General features: G+C 35.9%; 1 protein-coding gene and 1 pseudogene across 1 annotated transcript; one reads left to right on the forward strand and one right to left on the reverse strand.

Moving 5' to 3' along the window:
- The first annotated feature begins 874 nt into the window (after positions 1–874).
- On the forward strand, positions 875–1,903 carry LOC148840225 (trace amine-associated receptor 13c-like; annotated as a pseudogene).
- Positions 1,904–16,630: 14,727 nt separating this feature from the next.
- LOC148840226 (trace amine-associated receptor 13c-like) lies at positions 16,631–17,656 on the reverse strand. The gene has a single exon (XM_088936699.1). The coding sequence runs from the start codon at positions 17,555–17,557 to the stop codon at positions 16,631–16,633; it is 927 nt and encodes a 308-aa protein (XP_088792825.1). The 5' UTR covers positions 17,558–17,656.
- Between the last annotated feature and the right edge of the window lie 6,693 nt (positions 17,657–24,349).

Genomic DNA, 24,349 nt, shown 5'->3' on the forward strand with positions numbered 1-24,349 from the left:
CAATGCACAGAAAACTGTAAGTACTGTACAGAAGAGTTAGCATCAATTGCACAAGTAGTGCATCCCTGACAGAAAAACTCATAACCTTAAGGGACCCAATAGTTTGCAATGGTCACAGGTGCCATTCAAATAAATGATGCCCTGGATGACCACAGTAGAACACTGGTCAAATGTTTTGCAGTACCTGGACGATCCCTATCTGTAACAAATAATAATAGAGACCAAGCTCCACTTAACAGTATGTGAACAATAGATTCAAACATCTTTGCTTGGAGAGATTGGGGAGCTCCATATTTTGATCCATTTTGCACATTATTGCATATACATTAATGACTAAAGCTATAGTACATTTTGAAACAATGAACATATTGAATTCTAACAGCATTAACACATAGAGATCAGGAACTGTGGGATCAGGAGCTGATCCCTTCCTCTAAATATTTTGATTATGTATTTACCTTTTATTTACTATTTTTTATCTGTGAGTCTGAGCCCCTATTCACATTATTTTTAAAATAAATCATTTGGTTTTCTTTGTTCTATGTTGTTTTCTGTCTGCTTTTTTATTCTCAGTTTACTCTGAGGACTGTGGGCTGTTCTCTGGGCTCTTCTCATAACCCCAGAACAACAGGTGTCATTACGAACACAGAAGAGTCATCAACTCTCAAAAGCAACAGGAGGGTCCAGTAAGTACTGATATAAATGTCATATCAACATTAACAGCTTTAGAGACACTGAGTAGAATGTGTGCCATAACAATTTCTAGCAACTAAATCTGTCTATATCACATTTATGAATATTCTTCAAGACCTCAAAAAGCTTCACATTTTAAGTGTGGATAACATCAGACAAAATTTATTTGATTTAAAATTCAATGGAAGAGAAATTTCAAACTCTGCAGTATTGTTTTCAGGCTGACAACTCTTCCTGTCTTAAGGAAGTGTGATCTACAGCTGTGTATGTTGTGATGTATATTTTTGCAGCAGTGGTTGTTATCTTGACAGTGTGTGGAAACCTGGTGGTGATCATCTCCATCTCTCACTTCAAGCAGCTCCACACACCAACTAACTTCCTCGTGCTCTCTCTGGCTGTGGCAGACTTTGTAGCAGGAATGTCTGTGTTGCCTCTCTGCTTAATTCTTCTAATAGAATCCTGTTGGTATTTTGGGGAAATGTTCTGCATACTTTACAACACTATTGGTTATATAGTAGTTTGTGTTCCAGTTTATAATGTTGTCTGTATCGCTATTGACCGGTATTTTGCTGTGTGTGACCCTTTACTTTATTCCACCAAAGTAACAGTAAATATAGCAAGGTCTCTCATATTGTTTGTGTGGCTGTTTGCAATCCTATACAACTTGGTACTAATTTATTTTAATGGAAATTTCAGTGGTACAGAAAAAACAAACGATTGTCTGGGAAACTGTTTGATTGTTATGAGTGAAACCTGGGGTGTAGCTGATATAATTATTGTATTTATTTTGCCTTGCTCAGTGATAGTATTGGTGTATGGAAAGGTTTTTGTTGTAGCAAGACGTAATGCAAAAGTTATTGGTTTGGTTAAGGAAAAAAATCATTCTTTTGACAAGAGGAAAAATGTAATTTCTAAAAAATCTGAGAGGAAATCTGCCAGAACATTAGGAATTGTAATTGTTGCATTTCTCATGAGTTTGATGCCATATTTTATGTGTAGTTTTTCTTATTCAGATGGCACTCTGTCTGCTGATGCTTCTTCAGTGATGAGCAATTTTCGGAGTTGGCTGTTGTATTTTAATTCTTTTCTCAATCCTATTATTTATGTTCTGTTTTACCCCTGGTTTCAGAAGACTGTGAAACACATTGTTACACTTAGAATTTTCTACATAACATCATCCCTTATCAACTTATTTCCTGAAAGCAGGTAAGAATATACCATTAAAAGACTTCTAATGATAAAACAAATACTGTACATGCTGGCACAGTGACACTAAAATATACATTTGAATGCCACAATTTAAAAATATACATAGTACCATTATGTATAGTGGTGTTTAAAAGTAAATGCTGTATACATGTACAGTAAAAACTCAATGTTGTGTTTTCTTTCTTCTCCAATAACGAGCATATTTGCAGAAAAGGTTAAAACGATCAATTTTTGCAAAGTATATAAACGTACAGTAATATGGTCAGAAGCACGTAAAAACGTTTCTGAAATAACCACATGTAAGACTTTGATGCTTAAAATGTTTAGGGAGAAATGGAATACTGGTGTATATTTTTTCTTTAAACTACCAATACCAGCCATATACAGTACAGTTTACATAATATGTTTATGTTCCTAAATTAATATCATTTATAAGCATGTGAAAGGCATGGTGAATCGGAGATTCAGTGGACCAGAGTTATACTTTGAGTTTACAGCTTGTCCAAGGTTATTAATTATTAATACTATTAGTAATATCTTCGTACAGACTTTGATGCATAAAATATTTCTGTATAATTAAAATATTTATGATAAAGGTGCTAGGTTGTGTACTTTTGTCCAACTGAGCAATCTTGCTTTCATAAAATATACCAACTTTTTAATGTATAATGATTAACATGCTGTAATACACAGTTTAAATTTAAAAGTCTAAAGGGTATACAACTTAAATTCTTGATTGAATAAAGATTTTCCCTCAGCAGTGATCGGGATTCGAAACCAGGTGTTTTCTGGTGACAGCTCAAATGCTCTACATGAGAGGTTAAGCTTTATTAGCTCCACCTAGCGGTTTTACAAGGTGATTCCGGATACTATTAACATAATCTAATTTGCATACAGTAAAACGTGGTATGAATCGAAATGACGCGCTACGACTCGCTATGATGCGACACGCCCACTGCGTAGTACCGCAGAGTGCCCCGCTTGTTTTGAATGGCTGCATCTGTACAGAATTACATATGGTTTTAAAGCCACTACAGGACATGCTGACATTTGCATTACATTATTTACATTGGGTATATACTACATTATGATTCTGTTTTTTTTTCATTTTCAACTAGTTGTAAATTTCCACATTAATGTTCCATATTAAGTGGATTTAAATACGCTCAGTAGAGAAACAGATAAAAATGAAACAATTGAACCACCTATCGATCGTCTTTGGCCAGTGAATTATACTGTATAACACAACAAGCCGCATTACAGGTAACACATTTAGAAGAAATATCATGCGTTCTGGGTGTCTGCATGTTTACTGTATGTCACAGTTTATTGTTTACAGGATGGACACCTTCTGTGCTTACTTTGCACATTTTTTCAGTGTTAGTGTTTTTTTTTTTCCTGGGTACTCTAATTTCCTCCTACGACTCGAAGACATGTCTGTTTGAATGGCTGTTCAAAATTTTCCCTTTCTCTGTGTGCCTGCATTGGACTGGTGTTATAGCAAGGTTGGGAAATACTTTCAGTCCAGCCTGTGCTGCCAGGATATAGAGCAACCCCCAACAGGACAGTGAAAGAGAGAGGAGTTTATTGCTATATGTACATGTCCATTGGGATTCTTAAACGCATCTTACTCTGGGGATGTGCACAATAAATAGACAACACCACACAATGTGCACAGTGCCTTACAAATCAGTAAATAATAAATAACGACAGCAACAACCAAACCATCATGCACAACACAGCACAACAACATACGATGGTAAAACAATAAACACAAAGGACAATAGATACGTGGTAGCCAAGTAAAAAGCAAAGAGTGGAGAGGTGCCTTGAATTTTGAGGCATCACCCAGTTAATTGTTAATTGCCCCCACTGCTGTAAGGTAGAAGCCTTTGCCAGCCTAGTGGTTTGTGCCTTAATGGCACAGTACCTGGTGCCTGTGTGTAGTGGGGAGAACAGTTAGTGGACAGGATGGTTGGGATCCTGAATAATGGATCAGGTTTTATTTCAACAGCAGACGGTGTAAATCTTATCAAGTGATTATCCCTTAACTTTAAAATATAATAAAAAACACCAATGAAAATAAAAATGGTTTGAATTGTATGAGCATGCAATCTCTTTGGTAGGATTTTGAAAAGATAATGAATATTATTAAATTTAAAGTACCATAAACACAACAAATATTGGAGTAACACCTGCAGGACAATCTGGCTTACATGATGCACTCGCTTAATTTAACCAGTGAAACAATTTCTCATTTCTCTCTTGGTGTTGCTCCTTCTCTGATGGAGCTCAGTGGGTGGTGTGCTATTTTTTCAGTCTCTAATAGGAAAAAAAATACCTGCTCATCTGGTTTACACCACAGGAAGAGAGGAAGATGTTAATTGTTCTGCTTTTACAAAATTCAAGTATTTCAAAAGCTTTTTTGAAAAATGGAAAAATTTACAGTGTGCACACAGATTCTAATATGATCACAAAGAAGAAAAATCATTTATTTTCTTAAAAAACTGTTGTCTATCGTGCTCATAATCAAGTGTAATAATTATAATTATTCTGTATTTACATTTTTGCTACTTTTATACAGATGCAGCCATTCAAAATGCACGGTACAACCCTGTACTGCATGAAATTATCTACAGTTCACCGTGTTGTACCGCAGTACACGATTGGCTGGCCAAAATGACTGACAGGGGCACACGTGGTGCATTGGTTGTTAGTGAATGATTAAATAATTTAATCTCTTTACTGTGCATGTTTTAATCTGCTTAATATTGAATAGTAATATGGAATTTTACAACTAAAGGGAAATTTTAGTAGCTGAGCATAAAAAGAAAAGGAGCATAACACGTCTGAAGGTCAAATGATATTAATTTAGGAACATAAACATATTATGTAAACTGTAGTTCAGGTGGGGAGCTGTGTCAGCATGTGTTGGCTGCAAAGGAACAACTAATGGGTTTTTTCCATGCTGAAAAGAGAAGAAAGGAAACATGAAGAAGGCTCCACGGCCGAAACGTGTTTTCTTTCTTCTGTTTTCAGCATGGAATAAACCTATTACTTGTTCCTTATGTAAACTGTATATGGCTGGAATTGGTAGTTAAAATAAAAAATACACACCAGTATTCCACTTTCTTCTTAAACATCAAAATCTTCCCAGAAATATTTCCAGAAATACTGTAACATACCTGTTTTTACATACTTCTTCTGACTATATTAAGTTTATATACTTCATAAAAAGTTATAATGTTTTAACCTTTTCTATGAATATTTGTGCTCGTTATTGCAGTAAAAAAATGCATACTTTTTAGAATTTGATTAATATGGAATATATATTCATAGAGACAGAGTGGTGGCTCTGTGGCTCAGGATCTGCACCTGTGGCTGGAAGGTTGCCACTTCAAATCCCCCGGCCAGCAGAAGAATCCTCCTCTGTTGGGCTCCTGAGCAAGGCCCTTAACCCCAGCTGCTCCAGGAGCACTGTACTATGGCTGACCCTGTGCTCTGACCCTAAACTTCTCTCCCTGTCTGTGTGTCTCATGGGGAGCAAGCTGGGGTATGTGAAAAGATTAATTCCTAATGCAAGCAATTGTATATGCCTAATACAGTTATCTTATCTTTTCTTATAGCTCAAATTATCACAGTACACTTTCTTTGTAAACATCTGCATCAGTTTAACTCATTCACCCATGATAACATGAAAACATTTTGCCCACCCCTTTCAGCTACAGCTTAAATTGTTAAATGGCGCGTTGGTGTAATAGCTTAGGCCTTCCATGCTGGAGGTCGGGTGTTCAATCCCAGCTGAGTTTTCTTTTAACAAATAAACATTTCTTTGAAAAACTAAAATAGTAAATATTAATGACACTATATTGAATTTGTTCATATTTCTAAGTTTCACAACACATTCAAAGTTAAGTGAGTTAAGTGATTAACCTTTTCTATGAATATTTTCTCTTGTTATCGCAGTAAAAGAAACATTCTTTTTAGAATTGAAATAATAGGGAATATAATATGGAATCCCGTATCTTAATAAATTAATAATTATATTAATTTAAGGATCAAAATATATGTATTTATATAGCTGATAGTATTACTGTAATCCACTTTCTTTGTAAACATGTTTTATTTTTAATTTGACTCATACATGAAGTATTATGTACACTATATTAACGTTTTTTTGTACGTATATTATAACATATTCAATGTTAAGTTATATTAATAATAAAATAAAAACATGAATTATCAAACGTGAATACTGTCAACTGTTCAACCAGTTAAATTCAAAACACTTTATTCAGTGGGGCAATTTAACAGATGCCTCAAGCATTAAAAAGAAATCATATATATTGGAATTAGAATCGAGAATAACAAAGCGGTATTAAAAATACCACTAAAACTATAATTAAGTGTCTGGTCATTATTAAAGGCATTAATTTAATAATAATAATTTCAAGTTTTTTGCATCTTTTTCAGAGTCATTTTTTCTTCAGTTTTCATAAGCTTCGCTTATTAAAATGCTTATTTATGAGACACGCTGTTTCAGATGTCAATAACTTTGTGAACAAATGACACAGAGTCTGCAACCTACTGGTTTAAAGATTGTGATTTGTGAAAAATTCACAACTTTTATTTAAACAATATCTAGTACCTGGTTGTATTTTTAGAAACCTTAGTTTGAATAATGTGGATCGCAGGTGCAAGTGACTATATAATGCGAGAAGGCACTATGCTATATTTTTTATGCATGAGTTGAAGCCTTCTGAAGTCTCTCAAAAACATAAAAATGTAACATAATGTTGTGTGGCATGATGGGCAACTGATTATTTTAATTTTAAAGAAAATCAAAAATAAGAGAAAAATAACGTGTCTGCCTAAAACAGACATTGCATGATTTTACAACCCATAAAACACCGGGTTTAGTTATAAACACAAAATCCACGAAAAATGGGTGATTTTCTTTGTGATCAGCTTAGAATCTTTGTGTAAGCTGTATGTTTTTTTAAACTTTTTAATTTAACATTTTAAACACTTTAATTTTGTTAACACAACATGCATTTCATACAGATACAGTACAATCACAATTTCCAGTCTTCCCGTGTTGTGAAGCAAATTAGAAGGTAGCTGAGAAAACAACGCCCTGCCCACCGAGTTCAGTCAGTAAAAAGGCGGCGCCATAAGGAGACTGTTCTGCAGCTTGCAGTGTTTATGGCATTGAGCGTGTCTGCCTTTAAAACTTAATAATGGAATGTAAATCATTTCTTTTGACTTGAAATATTTTAATTATCATTAAACATAGCTTTCTCACCAGTTAGTTTTATATTTGAAATCATCGTTAAACAAAGCAGGGACTTATTGTACTTTCTAATGACATTACACATGGAAAGATTGTGCATTTTAATTGTTTTTAATTTAAAAAAAATAAATTTTAGAAATGTTTCATCTACACAAATATCACAGCCTAATATTGATTGTATTTCTGAATGTTATGTCACAGTTCAATATTTTTTAGACATCTAAATAAAGTCAGATGTCAGGTGCATAAACTATTGTAATCAATAATTAGTATTAAAATTGTGATAAATTGTTGCACTTCTACATCTTGTAAAAACAATAATTTGCAAGACTGTGTTCAAACTATCTGTTCAAACAGATATGTTAAATCTGACTATAAAAAAACCAGGGTTCACTTTTTTTCTCTCTCTCTACTCTCTCTCACCCGCTGCAATTCAGACATAGAATGGTTAAAATGGGAACAGGTCAGGCAGGCAGAGGGAAAGGGGGAGAGGGGAGGCGTCTTCCCACCTCTATGACTACAATGCCAAAGAGAAATGGCTTGAGCGACATACAGATCAGAAAACGTTTGCTGCCGTCTTCTCCACTTTAAAGTTACACTTCTTGTAGAAGACATTTCACCTCGAAGGTTTGCCCACCAGCTAACACACAGAAGCAAACTGAATACAAAATGTACTTGCAAGAATAGTGATTACAAACATTAAAAAAACATACTTGCTTTATCCTGTTATACTGTGCAGTGTATTAAAACTAACACTCTATTCACTACACTGTGAGTAACACTGCCCACTAAAATTTCTAAAACTGCCCACTAAAACTCTTTCCCACAAATTTCACAGGGGCAAGGTCACATAGCTGATTCACAGCTGGATACAATTTTATCTTATCTCATGAAAGCAGAAATTCAGATATTTGTCAACATTACTAATACTATCCATCTCAGTAATCTCACTGTGTTAATCTTACTGTTCGCCCTGGTGCTCACTCAATGTTCATACTCCCAGAATTTTTTTAAAAAAAGTTTTCCACATTATCACCTCGCACCGGGGGGAAGGAAAAGTGCCGGTCATTTATTTATTTCACTCTCCATCACTCTGCCCAACCCTCCTGGACAGAAAAAGTTTATTAAAACTCATTCAAAAGGGTGTGGTGTGTTAACACACACTCTGCTAAACAGAGCTGCTTGTAAGTGCAAGGTGACTTTCTGCTCAATTAAATGAAGCTACAGTACAGACAGATTTTTAAGTTTTCAAGCAAAATTAGCTGTTTGTCAAAATTAACTACTTTGCGAGCAGTACACAACTTCTCAAGGGGTACATTTTATCTCTCGTGCAAACTCAATAAGGGTTTATTTTTTATCATTCTGAAATTTGAATGATATGCCTCAGGGACTCATTATAGTATTGTAGCAAATACGGTTCATGCTGGAAAATAAAAATACCGCCCTCCCGTCCCAGCCGGGCCTCCTGCTGTTCCAAAACCCTTTCAAAGTATGTGTGAAATATCTTTTCTTACTCCAGTTATTAATACAAACTATTTTTATTCATCTGGCTATGTAAAAAAAATATAGCCAAAAGGATCGCTGTAAAGGTTAAATTCCAAGCCGAAAAGACAAGACTCAATGCATCTTCTCTAACTTTTCAGTTTACAGCTCGTCCATGGTCAATCATTATTAATATTGTAACGAACGGCAGGCATTGAGATGGTACGAGACAGTTGCAGCGCGGTGACAGTACAGCCCTCTACTCCCCAGCACATAACAGGGATGTTGGCTGCACGGACTGAAGAAGGTCTTCTTTAGCTCAACCGGCAAAGCCCCTGTTGAGCGACACATGAGAGCCAGGTTCGAGCCCATGTGGTGAAGGATGAATCAGGACAGGAAAGTGAGAGCACAAGCCCAAGAGCCCGATTTCGTTACAATATTCCATATTGCATTTAAATTGGAATGTTTGTACAAATATAAGAAGAGGCGATACACAACGTGTAAATATAACCCTTTCCCTTCTTTAACTTAAAAAATTTTGTGAAGAAATCCTAAATCACGAAACCATCACTTATAATAATTCATCCAGATACTGTACACACACTCACATAGTAGCCAACAACAAGCTATTATAGTGGACTATTTTTATATATTCGGCTATGTAAGAAACAAAGTAATTCTCTGATCGGGCTTTGAACTGCCTGGTTGCAGCGCACTACATGACAGTCCATTGCCTATTACCACTATAAGGACAATAATATATATTTTTTTAAACAAACGTCAAATGTTTCCAAAATGTCCCCTTGTGATATTTTAGCTGCTTAGTTACACAACTCATATATTATCTATATTATATTATATACTATTTAATACTATCAAGAGGTATTAAATCAGAACAACTTTTATGAAATTCAAGTATTTTAAATGTTAAATTAAAAAGTAAAAATCTTACAGCGTACACAAAGATTTTAAGCTGATCATGAGGAAGAAAAATCACCCTTTTTATTGTACATAAAAAGTGGTTATTAACTATCTAAATCAGTTTTTTACAGCTTTTAAAGTCATGCAATGTTTGAGTTAGGCAGGAACACGCCATTGTATCTTATTTTGATTTCGTTTTTAAAAATTAAAAAAAATCGTTTGCCCATCATGTTGATAATCTGTTCCCCTATTACTGGCAATTGTAAAAAATAATCCTTCCTCCCCCCCTCTATTAATTTAAAGATTTCTAAGAAGAAATCCTTAAACACAAAACCATCACGTATAATAATTCTGTCAGGTGGTTCCCTGTTGAATGACGCTGATGGACCAAGTTCAGTTCCAGGCAGTGTACTATATAGTACAGTGTAAACTTTTTTTTTTAATTCCAAGTTAATTTGTTGGCTGATTACTGGCTGCTGACATTTGGATTAAGACAAAATATACATTTTCTCAATTTGGATGTAAACCTGAAAGAGACACATCATGTTCACAATAAGCAATAATAGTGGACTATTTTTGTGCATTCGGCTCTATGAGAAACAAACCGAAAGTAATGCTCTGATCTCACGTTGAACTGCCTGGGTGCAGCTTGCTACATTACAGTGCTCATTATCACTACAAGGACAATAGAAGTTTTTTTTTTTAATTAAACGAATGTCAAAATGTTTCCAAACCGTCCACTTGTGATACCTTACCTGCTTACATGATTCCATATTAATATAAATATCAAGTGATGTTAAATCACTACATTTATCTTTTTACAATAACAGCAAGTGATGTTCTTGCTACGTATTCTTAGAAAAGGATAAAACGTTATAATTTTTTTAATAAAGTACAGAATATAAGCTTAATAATGTTAGAACAAGCATGTTAAAACCAGAACCCACTGTAAGTTACCAAGTTAAAGACTTTGATGGAAAAAATATTTATGCATAATTAAATTACTTATGATGAAGGTGGAAGGTTGTATACTTTTGTCCAATTGAGCAATCTTGGTTTTATAAAATATACAGACTTTTTAATGTTTAATGTTTAACATGCTGTAATACATAGTTTAAAATTAATACAAGTCTAAACAGTATAAAACTTAAATTCTTAATTGGAAAAAGATTGTCCCTCAGCACTGTAGCAGCAAGGCTTATTAAAAATACAGGAATTAAGTTTTCTGCTCCCTTGCCAGTCTCTCTCTCCTTCATCTCAATGGTGCTGTACACATAGAGGCCATTCCATTTGGTTCACATTTAGGGTGTTTTTCTAGCTGATAGAGTTTCCTGATAAGGAACAACTCCCAAGGCTGAGATTCTCCAGTCACCCTAATAAATGGTCATCTCTGGCGCCTTACTGTCTGGGAGATTCCTTGGGAAAGACTCATCCCAGGTTGTTTACAACTCTAAAGTCAGAGAGCATTGTTACTCATCCTCCACCTCGATCAGCCAATCAGGAACTGGTAGGGCAGGGTAACCCCACGTGGGTCTCGAATGCTCACGAAACATACAGATGGTACGAGCTGGTTGCTGCGCGGTGACAGTACAGCCCTCTACTCCCCTGCGCATAACAGGGATGTTGGCTGAATAGGCTGAAGAAGGACTAGAATAGCAAAAATAAATGAAATAGAGCAAAAAAAAATAAAATAGCTAAAATACTGGACACTATATTGACATTTTTTTATATTTCTAAATATCACAACATGTTCAAAGCTATGTGCCTTATTAATAACAATGACTAATTTCAAACTGCTACTGTATTGCCACTACAGTATAGCTTGTGGGAAATACATTTATTTGTCCTGCATCAAAGTTTAACTCGTTCAGAGCGCCCTATATTACAAACTCCAATCGTTTCATTTTGTCTATTGCTACAATATCAACAGCAATGTAGTTAAAAGGAACATGTCAAAATGGTTGATTATGTTAGCAGTCTGGGTGTGGCGAGTTTCGACTGTTTCCTCCAGTCTTGGGCGAAAGGAACCTGTCTTTCATTGGAAGGCTCACCTATTCTACTAGTACATGAGAATATAGGGGAGAATGAAAAAATGCATTTGGTCATTTTTTTCACTGACAAAGTTGTGTTGTGTTAACACAAACTGCTTAACAGATCTGCTTGTAAGAGCAAGGTGACTTTCTGCTATCTAAACCATGTTTTACAGCTTTTAAAGTCACGCAATGTTTGAGTTAGGCAGGAACACATCATTGTATCTTATTTTTTATTTCATTTTTAAAAATAAATATAAGCATTCAAAAGTCCTTTTTTTCTTAAAACTCATTTTTCCATACTATAGTTTTAAAACTTGAACAAAGACGTGCAAAGAGCACAATGTTGTATAGTTTTAAAGCCACTACAGTATAGCTTGTGGGAAATACATTTATTTGTACTGCAACAAAGCTTAACTCGTTTAGAGTGCCCGACATTACAAACTCTGAGTTAAAAGGAACATGCCAAAATATTTCCAAAATAATCACAAGTGAACAAGTTGATGGATTCGATAATAATAGAGAAATGATAACAATAATCGTGCAATCCAGCTGAAGTACACTTAAATCAACATGAAAAGACTGTATATAAATCAGTTAAAAACACTTTTTATGCACGTAGGGTCTTTGAGTCTTTGTGTAAGCTGTAAATTCTTTTTACTTCTTAATTAAACATTTGAAACACTTTAATTTGTAAACGCAACACGCAAACCATACAGAAATAAAATCATGTTTTCTACAGGTGTTAAGCAGATTAGCAGACAAAATAGCACACCATCCACTAACCGTCCACCACTGCCCAGTGATATAACTTTAATATAAACAAGATCTAGTACCTGGTGCAGTTTAAAAAAAAAACATTGTGAATTAATCGAATCCAAGGTGTGAGTTCATAAACTCAGAATTACCTACTATCCCTACATCTGCAAGACACCTGATCATCTACTGTAAAGCTTTCAGTGCTTTTGTTTGTGTATATTCCAATCGCAGCGGGGGCAGGGTGTGCAGGGAAAGGTTTAGGCTGCAATTGAATTCTCTACACCTGAAACATTGTTTTCTCTGAAAGCATTTTCTTCCTTCTTTAGCTGATCTTTTGCTGCCTACACATGATTACACAGCTCCCCACGTGAATTCTCATTCTTGACTGAGAAAGCTTTAGAGAACTTTACATTTTAATTTAAAAAAAATGTAAATATGATGTTTACATTGGCGTTTTTATAAATTTTTCACTTAAGCATATGGAGGAGTGTCAGCTGTCAAGGAGAGCTCCAGTCCCCGACGGACAGACTGATAAAGCCATTTTGAAGTGTTAACTATCCATCCATTGCAAGCCACTGCAGCAGTGACAAATAAGTAAAAAAAATATTTTTTTTCTCCTGATGGTAACTGTAATTGTCACGTTTCCCATCCTTGCGAAACAATCATGACGTTGTTATCCAATCAAAGGTTCAATGTTTTTTTATTTTGAAACCGTGATCTTGACATGCAGGTAGAGTTAACCACTTCAGATTTAAAAGGTTATTAATAATATCTTCCATGTCGTATTAACATTGGAATGTTCTTACAAGTGTAAAAAGAGGCGATACACAATGTGTCTCCTCTATAACTCTTCAGTTTACAGAGAAATTCCGCCAGAGCCACACAACATTGTCCAATAATACTCTTCTTGTGTCTAATTTCTAGTTTAGCAGGATTTGCGCGATAAGCACATTGTTTAATGGGGATGACATTACCTATGTCTACTGTATATCACTGTACGACACAGGTTTGAGTCGGAGTGTCTGTTAATAAAACAGAGCGCCTTCCAATATATATAAATACTGCATGATTTCTTTATCCGTTTCAGCTAAATAAGGGGAATTAAATCAGTCAGAATCTCAGAGTGCCAATTGTAAAAATAACCCTTCTTCCCTCTTTTATTGAACTTAAAGAATTTTGTGAAGAAATCCTTAATCACAATATCATCACTTTATTTATCCAGATACACAAATTCATGCCAGAGCCAACAACAAGCTATAATTGGGGACTATTTTTATGTATTTATATATAAGAAACAAACTGAAAGTAAAACTCTGATTGTGCTTTGAACCATTGGGTGCAGTGCTTTGTCCATTAACACTACAAGGACAATAAAAGTTTTTTTTAAATGTCAAAATATTTCCGAAATGTCCACCTGTGATATTTTAGCTGCTTAGTTAAACGATTCCATATTCATATAACTATCAAGTGATGTTAAATCACTACAACATTTATCTTTTTACAATAACAGCAAGTGGTGTTCTTACTACGTATTCTTAGAAAAGGATAAAACATTAATTGTTATGCATAAAATATTTATGATGAAGGTGGAAGGTTGTGTACTTTTGTCCAACTGAGCAATCTTGCTTTGCTAAAATATAACAATTTTTTAAAGTATAATGATTAACATGCTGTAATACACAACGTTTTCTGGCGACATCTCAAATGCTGTACATGAGATGTTAAGCTTTATTACAGTAGCTCCACCTGGCGGTTTTACAAGGTGCTTCCGGATACTATTATCATAATTCAATTTGCATGCAGTATAATGCGGTATGATGCGCCACGCCTACTGCATTTTGATGCAGCGTACGCCATGCATTTTAAATGGCTGGATCTGTATATCTCGGTATGCTAAATATTAAAATATTATGAATATTGTAGCGTTCTAATCAGGCATCAAGCACCAAGCAGACAAACAGTGGGGCTGGCGATGTCAGCCCCAGAAGAGCATGCTGGGATAGGTGGGGATTTGTCTTGGATAGTTGGGAACTGTCAGGGACATTGCTAACTCCTGGATCTTGGGGGCAAGGACAAGGGTTTGTTACGTGGTATGTGAGTATACGTGTGGTTGTCTTATGTTTCCCTGTCTGGGCTTGTGACCTCAGGCTCTCACCCTGACCTTCTCCTGGCTTTTGTCAGCCGGGACCCCCACATCCACTCTGTGTTGAGGTGGCTTCCTTTTTGCTGGCTGGTGAGAGTTTTAATTTTTTTTTCCATTTCCCACTCTTCTGCATGTTTATTTATAGATCACAAATGTTCTCCCTTAATTATTATGGTGAAAGAGATTGTTCTTTAAGGAAATCACATTTATAGAGAGCTGACTTGTATCAGCTTCACTGCAAGTTACAGTAGACAACTTTGAAAGTGATACAAGTCATGTCTCTTTGTTTTATTACATGCTTATTTGATTTTAAATACACTGTTTTTAAACCATTGTTAATCTCTTAATATTACTGTACAATATATTTAGCACAGGGAAGCACTAATGGGTTAATAAACATTTATTTTTTATTATCACAATATGAATTGTGTGACAGCAGTATGCAGTTGTGGTAGATTAAAGATTCACTGCACCAAGTGTTAGTTTTACAGAGTAGTGTAGCCTTGCATCTTGAAAAAAAAAGGTGTTAAGCAACACAGCAGGTGTTGCGATATGCCGCATGATACCTTGTGCACTTTAAATGGTTACGTCTGTAAAACTTGTAATTTATTGTTACAACACCAAAACATGCATAACAAACTAGACAAACCAAAAAGAGTAATAGATTATATTTATGAATAGATCTGCTGTGATATGAAAGTTTGATCATTCATTTGGGGATTACAAAGACCAGAATTAATGTCAGAATTAACACATTGAGCAATTAGCAGAACAAACAGCTGGAGAAGAAAAAAACAATGTAGTTTCCTTGTAGAATTACTATTTACATTTGATAAAAAAAACAGGAACATCTGACAATATTCAAAAACAAGGACAGACAAATGCAAGTGACTAAAATGTATTTAAAAAGGCTAAAACAATTAAACAAAACTTTTAAATATGTTTCTGTGTATTCCACATTGTTTTACTCAGTTTCGCAGCCCAGTGAGTGAATGATGGCCTTAAACTGTTTCTGTGATATTTGGACATTAGTCATCATCTGTAATAACCCTCCTTTAATTGCAGGGTAGACACACTCACACCAGAGCCGATTTTCTCAGGAGTCAATTAACCTACATATACAGTATGCCTTTGGACTGTAGGAGGAAAAGTGACAGTATTCACTTTTGTTAAAATATATTGACTATAACTTTTGTTATTGTCTACCTCATAGGTTATATTATTCTCATATACAGCAGTTAATCGCATTTATATTGTCAGCTACACATAAATATGCAATTACTATTGAGAATTAAGCTTCATCAAATGTGTTTAGCACCATAGATTAACTTTTGAGAATTTTAGAGTGAATACAGGAGTTTTTTACTCAAAGATCTATTAATCCACAGAACTGGGCTGGGTTGTTAAGAGTCAGGTTTCCTTCAGTTGGTTGTGTGCAAATGGAGACTAATGAGAACTGTGATAACCAATTTTCCAGTTTTTTTTACTTACCAGAAATCTACGAGCAGGAATTTAGTTTAAGGCAAAAGGTTGTTATATACAACTTGAATTTGAAGATTATTTTTAATACACAGCAGAAAAGACCACAGAGCATGAAAAATAAAAAGTTTCTTATAGTTTGCAGCTTTTAACAGACATACTGTAAAACAAAGCTAAGTTGCTTTGTTCTCAAACCAAAAAGACTTAAATTTATTTCCCTTATGTAACACAAATGTTCCCTCAGAACTCTGAGTCCTTACTTGAATCGTGTTTTGCATGGAACTAGATGGTTTACAGTAATTTAAACTATAGTTAGGAAAACAGTGATTAAACAAGTACCTTCATTACATACATGTGAAATTCAGTCTTTTAGTTGCTTAAAGAACTTAAAATGTGTAAATATTATATTTTATTAAGGTATCTTTACATTCAAGGATAGTAAGATTCAATCTATAAATCTATACTTTTATATATTAAAACCCACATATTACATGCTAAATTTAAATATAACTGTTTATAGTATTTTTTCTCAAGAAAGTAAATGAGATAGTAAAAGAGATAAAGAAGAAAGACATCTTAATCCCAGAATACAGCAAGCAGAAAGTGAAGGAATGAAAATTGTTAATGTTTTTCTGGGAATAGGTTAATCAAAGAAGATGCTGGACTACATATTTTGAAAGTTACAATGAGTTTCAATGACTTTTGAAACCAGGGGTAAAACAAACCATAAATAACAGGATTCACAGAAGAATTAAAATACACTAGAAAAGAGAGAAAATTCATTAGCACAGAAGAAGACAAATTCATATTTGCTTCCACAATAATACAGATATAATATGGGACCCAACATAGAAGAAAACCTAGAACAACAATACCTAATGTTTTTGCAGCTTTTCTTTCAGATTTCTTGGCGATTGTTCTTTGGACCACAGTTGTTGAATATATTTGATCTACAGCACAGCTGATGGCTTGTGCGTGTTTTCTAGCAACTATAAAGATTTTTAAGTAAAGTGTTAACATTATAGAACAAGGCACAACAAATGTAATCAGTAAGTCAGCTGTTCCCCAGTTTTTATTGACTGAAAGTAGGCAGTCACCAAGGCAAGCACTCAGTTTCGCAGATCTGCCTATATTTTCATTACAATAAATGAGTGCAACATTATACAGCAGTGACATTAACCAGCTCAACAGTATGAATAAGCATGTTATTTTAATAGTTATTTTGGTGGAATAAAGCAATGGATCACATACTGCAAAATATCGATCAATTGCTACAAATACTAAATTACTGATCGAAACTGAGGTTAATACAAACACAAAAATGTTATAAAGTGTGCAGAATGTTTCTCCAAAATACCAGCATGTTTCTATTAGTTCAATTAAAGAGAAAGGCATCACCATAACTCCAACCAGAAAGTCTGCCACAGTCAGGGAGAGCAGGAGGAGGTTTGTTGGTGTGTGGAGCTGCTTGAAGTGAGAGATAGAAATAATCACCACCAGGTTTCCACACACTGTCAGCATCACCACTGCCACTGCAGAAATATACATCACCACATACACAGCTGGAGGTCGGACTTCTTTAGAGCAGGACAAATTATATTGCTGATAACAATAATTCAATGTTTTAAACTCTTGTAGCTCATGTAATTCCAGTAATTTGTAATCCATGAAAAAATCTTTTTAGAGTTGATATAAGATCCGAGGAAATTAAAGAAAAATGTTTATATATATATATGTTAACAAGCAGGACACTCAATTTTGAAATAAAAGGTTAAGATAATACTAGTTTGAAACCAGTCAGTTTCCAAATGAGCCTTGTGGTTTTTCTTGTATTTATGATAACAGGGGGTGCACTGGTCCTGCCTGTAATCAGCAGGTGTTGATGGTGACTGTTACTCACTCTAATGACTCTTATTCTACTGGGAATAGTGGGAGGACCATAAAGCATACTCACCAAGCTCAGATTAAACTAAAATGAAAAATGAGAAAACACAGATGGTAGACAGAGAGAAACTGCAGTTTGCTTAAGTAAAGAACAAAACATACTGTAAGAAAGCATTTTCAATCTCATTTCAAATGATATTCACAGATCATATGTGGCTGCACATGAAATTTCACCTAAGATTGTCTTAAATATATGTAACATATATGGACATTCCTCCATTTTGATTGAAATACCTCCTCACTTAATGATGTATGCCTTATTAAAATTGACATGAATAATTACTAAAAGGCAAATGTACATGTATTAGATGAATGCCATATTCAGATAAATTGCTTTGCAAAATCCTTTCCTTTCCAATCGTGTCACGTCAAGTCACTTGTTTTCTAACTGCTTCAATTAATACACTGTCATTAGGGAGCCAGTGCCTATCCTAGCAAGCAAAGGGCACAAGGCAGGATATACCATGGATGGGACAGTAGTTCATCACTGGGCACACACAGACACAAGCACACACATGCTCACACCAGTGCCAATTTTCCCAGAAGTCAATTAATCTGCCAGTATGTCTTTGGACTCTATCATATAAACTCTATGCAGATAGCAACCCAAAAACTGAAACTAGGACCCCAGCCCTGTGAGGCAACAATGTTGCCTACTGTGCCACTGTGACGCCTCAATTTGTCCCATTTTTTTAAATTACAAATTACATACAGTATGTGTATTTTAAGTTTATATGTTTTGATTCAGCTATAAACTGAATGTTTTAATGGGAGAAAGTAGTTTTGCAAAATGTAAAATCCAAAACAAAAATACACTGAGTTAATACATGGTGGGAGCAACTTTTTTGGATAAATACTGGATCTACAAATCTTGCATCATGGTACAGATGCAGCCATTCAAAGTGCGCGGCACAGACACCGCGGTACAGATACCGCAGGTATGATGACACGGGATACCGCGGTGCGTGATTGGTTGACCGACAGGGGCACTCGTGGTCCGTTGGTCTGTCGTAGAAAGACTTACTGTAAACGTCTTTACTGTGCCCGTTGTAGATATTGAATTTTACCACTGAAGGGAAATCTTAGTAGCTGAGCATAAAAAGAATAGGAGCATACTGTAACGCATGTGAAGGCCATAAACGATATTAATTTTGGAACGTAAACATACAGTATATAGCTGGTCTTGGTACTTTAAAGAAAAAAATACACACCGGTATTCCATTTCTCCCTAAACATTGTAAGCTTCGAAGTCTTTAACTAACGTGATACCGGAGTCAACAAGTGCAAGGACTTGAAAACAGGTGTAATGCATCCCTGATAGGATTCTTGCTGTCATATTCTGAACATATTGAAGATTGCTCAGTGTGGATTTAATTTCCTCAGTGAACAGGATGTGCATTTATTAATTCTAGAAAAAAACTAGATTTCTCTAGTTCTTAGTTTCTCTAGTTCCCTTTAAAATAAACTATTATTCCACAATGCAGAGTATTACATGGCCAGTATTTACACATGATATTTGTGATTTAAAGAAATTAACACAAGCAGCTTTTGGAGATTTAAGTGTTGGCTGAGTTATTGCAGGATAAAAGACTAGAGATGTTGGCAAGAAGAAGATAGCTTGGGGAAAGCTGAGGAATACACTTATAACAAGAACACTTCCTAATGGGGTTAGGCATACTTTTGATGAAGATGATGAAGTTAACAGACTATATATTTACATAGATACTGAAATAAGGATTGTATTTTAGATTATGTGTAGTTGCTGGCATTGAACTGTGTGTTGGATGCACATGAATTGAAGGAATGGGCAAACATAGCTGATGCGGATCCACAGAGCCAGCATATTAAGATGTTTATACTTAGAGGCAAGTTGTTTAAATAACTAGGTATGGATACTGATGTGCAAGAGAGGTGGAAAGGCTGTTTCCTTAAGCCAGCAGTATAAAATATTTTATTCTCAGTGAGATGCTGCCATTTCATAGTGGGTTTCTAACACTGTGTATAGTTCCATCCACACAGTGCCTTTACTTCCATTTCTAATCTCTTTATCCAGTACAGAGGATTTGGAGCCTATCCCAGTAAGCAACGGACACAAGGCAGAATACACCCTGGACATAGCGCCAGTCCATCACAGGACAGACAGACACAAACACACACACACCAGGGCCAGTTTTCCCATAAACCAATTAACTTACCAGTATGTTTTGGAGTGCGAGAGGGAGTCATATCACACATATGGAGAAAAACCATGTAACCTAGAGAGAACATGTAAACCCCACACACACAGGATGGCAGGAATTGAACCTAGGACCCCAGTGCTGCAAGATAGCAATGCTAACCACTTTGCCACCATTATAAATGGATGGATATCTTAGTTATCTTTCTAGTTCACAGGTTTGCATGCATAATTTAATTTTGAAAGCCACTGAGACATCAGGTACTACTGTTGTATTTATGAAAAAGAAACAAAACAAAAAACATACTAACAACTGTGCCATCCTACTCCTTAGCTAATACATTTTATTATTCATAAACAGTTAACATTGTTAGCAAAATATTTTGAATTATATTTAACCCTATTTTTTCTTTAGTTTTGTATTTAACTTATTATATGATAGTCAGACTTAATGTATATTTGAACAATGAAAATATATTTTTACAAGATTTTACATTAAGCACTTAAAATTAATATGGTTAATAATAGTAAACTGTAACATGCTGTAACAAGATCGGTTAAACTGCGAAGAAAATGCTTTCAGAGAAAATGTTTCAGGTGTGAAGAACATAGATCTCCAATGCAATTTCAACCAAACCTGTTCCCACACACCCTGCCCCCACTACCATTAGAATATACACAAAGCACTCAAATCTTTCGAGCTAATGATCAGGTGACCCGAGAGAGAGCGAGAGAAACACCAAGGGGTGCGGAACCAGGGAACTATTTACATGGAAAACAGGCGATCTCCCCAGACTGTCCGCCCGTTTCACTGTTACCTGGATACCTCTTTATTTAGAACTCACAAACACTGATTTTTAGTTTAGAAGGATTCAAGTTGGGTTTTAGATGAAAGGCAGCGACCTTAATCAAGCCCAAATCACAATTGAACCCATTCAGAGCCTACATTACATTTTAGCGTTTCATTCTGAGCAGAAGACCCTCACACCTGAAGAAGGGGGAGGTGTTTTTCGCTGGAAATCTCGCCTGCTTCTACTTTACAACCGGAGTGCTGGCTGTGACGAGTTAAACCGGTTTTACAAGTTTCAATCACAGACCATGTGACATGGGAGTCAGGAAACTCCACCGGATTTGATAACGCTATAAAAACGCTATAAAATAATGTGACTTGGCACAGAACAAGTTTACAGCACAGTACAATAATAAATGCTGACCATGACTTTAGAAGCATAAATTGCCTTACACTCAATTTAAACACAAGCTGTCTTTAGCCCTCTAAGCTGGTTCATACAGAAATGTAGAGATCCAGGCTCAGAACACACAGCTTCATTAGCGAATACATATGCAGGACAACTAGAGAAGACGTTTTACAGAGGATGGATTTTTAGAAACATCCCATCAGTGACATCACTGAAGTCAACTCCTAGGTACTGTAACTGTCGTGTGGATAGTTTCACAAGAATCAGACAAAGGTTTAAGCATCGCTTGTTCTAGATAAAACTGAAAAAAAAAACCAACAACCCATAATGTACTTCTTTGCGGCTCTGTTTGCCCAAATCATATATTCACAACGTGAAATCTAGAAAATAATATTACGTAACCAAAATCCGCAATATGGAAACAGAACCTGTGTAATTGTTGATAGATGATGTACTCGTAACATTTTTTCAAGACGAACTACAACATTTAAAAAATGACTTGTATGTACTTGATATCTCTAATCAATCCACGGGTCCCAGCACAAAACGAAACTAAAACGCATACCGTTTCGCGCTTCTTATTAGTTGCTCAAAAGTAATTTGACCGTATGAAATGCATAATATAAACCTAGAAACATATACGTGAGCAGTACTTAAGCACTGTAGTATCGGTGTTAAGACATACCTCTCAAATACTGTAAATCAAGTTAAAAATATCTCAAGACCGATTCTGGTCATAATGAAACCATGTTTCGTGTATGTTTTCTTTAAAGTACCGAGACCAGCCATATACTGTATGTTTATGTTCCAAAATTAATATCGTTTATGGCCTTCACACGCGTTGCAGTATGCTCCTATTCTTTTTATGCTCAGCTACTAAGATTTCCCTTCAGTGGTAAAATTAGATATGAATATTCAATACTTAAATATTCAGGAGGAAAAAGGTCAAACCTACTCCTGTCTACATCCATGGGAGTGGCGTGGAGATGGTGGACTCGTACAAGTACCTGGGAGTGCACATCGACGATAGACTGGAATGGTCTAAGAACATCGAGGCCATCTATAAGAAGGGACAGAGCCGACTCTACTTCTTGAGGAGGCTCAGGTCCTTCAATGTGTGTAGTAAGATGCTACACATGTTCTATCAGTCGGTGGTAGCGAGTGCCATTTTCTACGCAGTGGTGTGCTGGGGCTCTGGGATTAGAGCAGTAGATTCCAAAAGGCTGAACAAGCTCATCAGGAGAGCAAGCTCTGTCATTGGGTTTGACCTGGACTCCTTGGAGGTAGTGGCTGAGAGGAGAATGAGGTCCAAACTAGAGGCCATCATGGACAACTTCTCCCATCCCCTCTTTGACAGGCTGGCAGGAATGAAGAGCACGTTCAGCAATAGACTGATTCATCCACGGTGCGACAGGGAGCGCTACAGGAGGTCATTCTTGCCGTCTGCCATAAGACTGTACAACGCATCCACCTTGCGTCTTGGCAGAGGCAACATCGACAGTGACCTGTTTCTGGACTAAACGCATCTACACATCTACTGCTATATCTGTTCTCTTTCTTTTTCTTTTTCCCGTTTACAACCACTTTTTGTGCAATATATGCCAGGGACCTGTGCAATACATTTATATTTATATCTATAGTTACATCTATATTTATATTCATATGTGTGATATGAGTGTGATACGATTTTCTGTGTACTGTTCTGTTCTAGTTTGTTCTTGTGCGTCCGGACTGTGAGTAACTCTTGTATTGTATTGTATGTATTGTACTATTATTATATAATTCGTTACACTGTGGCTGTGTTGTGTGTGTTAAGCTGCTGTTGCACTGCAATTTCCCTCATGGGATCAATAAAGTATCTATCTATCTATCTATCTAAACGGGCACAGTTAAGACATTAAATATACATATACATACTGCATACAGTACAGTTTGCATACGGTAATATGTTTATGTTCCTAAATCAATCTCTTTTATGAGCATGTGAAAGGCATGGTGAATCACTGTACTTTGCATGATTGGAAACAAATGCGTGATTGCGAAATGCTGTGGTGTTACTTTTACAAAGACGGTCAATGAAAAAAAGAATGTTGACCAGGGCAATACTTTGAGTTTACACTTACAGCTTGTCCAAGGTCATTCATTATTAATACTATTAGTAATATCTTCGTTAAAGACTTTGATGGCCACAGCTCAAACATGAGAGGTTGAGCTTTATTAGCTCCACCTTGCGGAAATTCCGGATACTATTATTTTGCTTGTCGTATTATAGGAGAATTTACGGTAACTCGCGGTATTTACCGGTAGCTTGCGGTAGACTGCGTACAGCGTACCGCAAAATAATGCGGTATCGCCCGCGCATTTTGAATGGCTGCATCTGTATGGTGCTATTTTTGTTCATTCTTGTCCTTCATTTTTCTGGTCAAGCTCTGTCCATTTGTTTGGGGAGAGATGATGGACAAATATTTCCTAGTCTTGCCAAAGATTTTCAATCGGCTTCAAGTGTGGACTTTTACTGGACCACTCAGGGAAATTCACTTTGTTCTTATTAATACACACCATTAATGTAGGTTTGCGATTTTTTCAAGGTTGAATTTTCATTCCAGTTTAAGGTATTTAGGAGGCTGAGGCAGGTTTTTCTCTAAGACGTGTGTGTCATTTACTTCCTTTCATTTTCCTGTTAGTCTTGACAAGCTGAACTCATGGTGCATGGCAACTTGTTCAATACAGACCTCCAAGAAGTCCTGTGAACAACTGCAGCATCTGGACTCAAACTGCACCTGGAAAAATGTCAACTGATGAGAAAAAAGGTGCTCTTCCTTGTGCACAAGGTGAGCGGAGTAGGCCTCACCAGTGCCAAGGACAAGGTCGCCACCTTTCAAAAGTGGCTGGTGCACAGCTCTCTCAAGCAGTTATGGGGCTTCTTTGGTCTGGCCTCCTTCTATCATCAGTTTGTGCTCAGATTCACCACCATCACTGCCACCCTCTATGAATTAACCCAAAAAGATATGGTCTCATGGA

Source organism: Atractosteus spatula, chromosome 2 (assembly GCF_055471065.1).
Source record: "Atractosteus spatula isolate fAtrSpa1 chromosome 2, fAtrSpa1.hap1, whole genome shotgun sequence".
In the NCBI taxonomy this organism is placed as follows: Eukaryota; Metazoa; Chordata; class Actinopteri; order Semionotiformes; family Lepisosteidae; genus Atractosteus; species Atractosteus spatula.

What these genes read in the sequence shown, in the direction of transcription:
- LOC148840226 (XM_088936699.1), bottom strand. Translation starts at nt 17,557, where the DNA reads ATGTATATTTCTGCAGTGGCAGTGGTGATGCTGACAGTGTGTGGAAAC.